Source organism: Bos mutus, chromosome 3 (assembly GCF_027580195.1).
Source record: "Bos mutus isolate GX-2022 chromosome 3, NWIPB_WYAK_1.1, whole genome shotgun sequence".
Taxonomy (NCBI): Eukaryota; Metazoa; Chordata; class Mammalia; order Artiodactyla; family Bovidae; genus Bos; species Bos mutus.
In genome coordinates, this window is record NC_091619.1 from 2019009 (window position 1) to 2022670 (window position 3662).

At 39.5% G+C, this 3662-nt stretch overlaps 1 protein-coding gene across 1 annotated transcript; it reads right to left on the reverse strand.

Annotated features, from left to right (window-relative positions):
- Nucleotides 1-2246: 2246 nt before the first annotated feature.
- Nucleotides 2247-3200, reverse strand: LOC102278332 (olfactory receptor 6N2). Its single transcript, XM_005896947.2, has one exon. The coding sequence runs from the start codon at nt 3198-3200 to the stop codon at nt 2247-2249; it is 954 nt and encodes a 317-aa protein (XP_005897009.1).
- Nucleotides 3201-3662: the final 462 nt, after the last annotated feature.

Here is a 3662-nt window from a genome sequence, read left to right on the forward strand (position 1 = left end):
TTGTGGAGAACAGTATCAATTTCCTGAAACCATACAGATCTTAATTTGTTTGAAGAATTTAGAGTGGTAATTAGACTGTATAAGAGTGAACTGATAGAAGAAAGATGGGAGTCAATGTTGGAGAGAACAGTATGGGAGAATACTGTTGAATCTTGTAAGGTGTGACGAGGCTTTGGATTTTATGTTATCCATAACTGTAATATTTCATGGTTTTATTGAATGGCATATCCAATTTAGCTTTAAAATATGTCACTTTGGGGTTTTTTTTATGCTTTAATGTCCTTTATTGTGGTAAAATTTACAAATTATAAAACATACTATTTTCACAATATTTGACTATACAATTCCTGCAGAAGGAAATGCCAACCCTGAGGCTGGGGAGTGGGAAGATAGAGAATAGTGATCCCTATTAAACTTAGTGTTTAATAGGGACAGTTCAGTTTAAGAATGTGAAAAATTGGGGAGATGGAATATGGCTACAGTTGTACAATAATGTGAATGAACTTAGTGCTACTGAATTGTTTAGGCAATGCCAAAGAATGTTCAAACTACCACACAATTGCGTTTATCTCATAGTCTAGTATAGAAATGCTCAAAATTCTCCAAGTCAGGCTTCAACAATATGTGAATCATGAACTTCCACATGTTAAAGCTGGTTTTAGAAAAGGCAGAGGAACCAGAGATCAAATTGGATGATCATTGTTAGATCATCGAAAAAGCACTTTGGTTTTGTTATGGAAAATATGTTAGAATGGAACAAAAGTAGGATCGAAGAGAGTGGGGAGAATATTATTGTATTAATTCAGTAGAGAGATATTGGAGATTTATACCAAGAGAAACACTAAAGAGAAAAAGGAAGGGAAAACAACAACAAAGAAAAAGATTTGAGGATATATTTTGAAGAAAGATTGGCATATGGTAATAATGAAGGACTAGAAGAAAAATTGAAATAAGCCTTGAAATTTTTTTGCCAAAGCACGGAGAAACAAAAGGATTAAACTTTCAGGATGGGAAAATTGAAAATTTACCTGTGAGCTTTAATAAATATAATAAATATTCAAAGATTGGAAAGTTATAATATTATAAGAACTCTTGCAGAGCCTAGGAAGAAAAGAACTCTGTTTTTAACAAGTTAGGTTATTTAAATACATCCAGGTAGGATTGTTAAGAGGCATTTGTATGTATAATTCTAAAACTCAGAAAAGAGTTCTGGTTTGGACATATAAATTCAAGAATTGTTGACATCAGTAGGGATGGAATTTACATTCTTAGGAATAACTCTGAGCATCTAAGAAGACAGTGTTATATGACAAGGACCACTGATAAAGACCAACTAGAGAGATAAGGAGAAAATTAAGAGACACTGATAACATGGAATCTGAGAGACAAACTTTTCTTAAGAGGAACTGGTTACCTGCATCAGGAACTCAATAAAGAGGAAAGGCAAGATGTACCTAATGGATTTGGCAGTGTGGAGTCAGTAATCATTGTGGCAAAATATTGTTTGAAAGGTCTGAGCCAAAACCAGATTGAAATGGGTTGAAAAGTGAATAGGATGTGAAGAACAAAAGACAGATTGTGCCATTAAATGTGACTGGAAAAGAGCAGAGAAATAGACCTCTAGCTGACTGGAAATATATGACCAAGGAAATGTGTGCTGTGATGTGCTTAGTCCCTCAGTTGTCCAACTGTTTGTGACCCCATGGATTGTGGTCCGCCTGGCACCTCTGTCCATGGGGATTCACCAGGCAAGAATACTGGAGTAGATAGCCCGTTCCCTTCTCCAGAGGATCTTCCCAACCCAGGGATTGAACCCAGGTCTCCCACATTGCAGGAGGATTCTTTACCATCTAAGCCACTGGGAGAGCTCAAGAATACTGGAATGGGTAGCCTATCCCTTCTCCAAGGGATCTTCCCAACCCAGGAATCAAATGAGGGTCTCCTGCATTGCAAGTGGATTCTCTACCAGCTGAGCTACTAGGGAAGCCTGAAGGAAATGTGTATGCTTGTTTTTAAGAATGGAGATACTAAAGTATTCTTAAATTCAGAAAGCACTGTTCAAGTAAATAATAAAAGCATAAAGATGTAAGAAATAAAGAAAACATAAAGAAGTAAAGCCTGAGAATGTAAGAGGAGATGGGATTCATTGCATGTGTGACGATGGGAAGGTTATTACAGGTAGCGACAAAGATACATAGAATTTTATGAGATCAACATTGAAGTGGAGGAAAGACCTTGGTAGAATGTCAGTGTTGGGTGGGACTAGCTCTCTCTCCCTTCTGGAAGATGGTTCTCTTAATGGCCTTAATGAGCTCCTTGTTACGAAGACTGTAGATAATTGGGTTGACTAGTGGTGTTAGTACAGAGTAGACTACAGCAAGCGTCCGATCAAGGGTCAATGAATAGCTCTCCTTTAGCCGCACATACATGAAGATGATGCTCCCAAAGAAGATGAGGACCACAATAAGATGGGAAGCACATGTAGAGAAGGCCTTCTTTCTTCCTGCGATTGTTTTTATCTGCAGTATAGTCCCCATGATTCTTCCATAAGACACCATAATAAAGAGGAAGGTGATAAGGATGATGAAGGCATTAATGGCAAAGTCCACCAGGACATTAGTGGATGTGTCCTTGCAGGCCAGGCTCAGAAGAGGTGGAAAGTCACAGAAGATGTGTTGAATTTCATTGTAGCTGCAAAAAGGGAGCTGGGCGACCAGGATGACTTCAGATATGGGACATAGAAAGCCACAGGTCCAACAACCAGCAGCCATCTTGGCACAGAGCATGGGGGTCATAACTGCAGGATAGTGGAGGGGCCGGCAAATGGCCAGGTATCGGTCATAGGCCATTGCTGTAAGAAGGTAGCATTCAGAGGCCCCTAGGGAGTGGAAGAAGTAGGTCTGAAGGAGGCATCCTGAAAAAGAAATGGTCTTCTTATCACTGAGAAGATTAGCTAGCATCTTGGGGATGGTGGTGGCTGTATACCACAGCTCCAAGAAGGAAAGAATACTGACAAAGTGGTACATGGGTGTGTGTAGGGCCGCATCCAGTCGTATGACTAGGAAGATGAGCATGTTGCCACAGATAGTGAACAGGTATGCCAACAGCAGCAGGACAAAAAGCCAGCCCCTGATACGTCCCACCCTGGGGAAACCAAGGAGCACAAATTCAGCCGGGCTTGAATGGTTGTGTGGCTCCATGAGAGGCTGAGGTGAGGAAGGAAAGAAGAAACTGACTGAAGTGATTGCAAAATTCAACTCAAAAGTTTCTCTTTACTGTTTAGTCTTTTTTTTTTAATTTAAAGGCAGAACTTTCATCACTACCACTGCTATTGCTATTTATACCACCCTAAAAATAATAATAGCTAACTCTCATTAGCACTCACTGTGCACTGAGCATCTTACAAGTGCTTTGCGTTCAATATTTTACTTAATTTTCACACATCCAATCAGATAAGTACCATTGCTATACATGTTTTACCAATGGTAAAATTTAAGAAGAGAAAATAGTGAGATTATGAAGAATTTCTATTTCATATAAATACCAGGGACGGGGGAGCCTGGTGGGCTGCCGTCTATGGGGTCGCACAGAGTCGGACACGACTGAAGTGACTTAGCAGCAGCAGCATAGATATCATGGTACAGAAACAAAATTTCACCTTG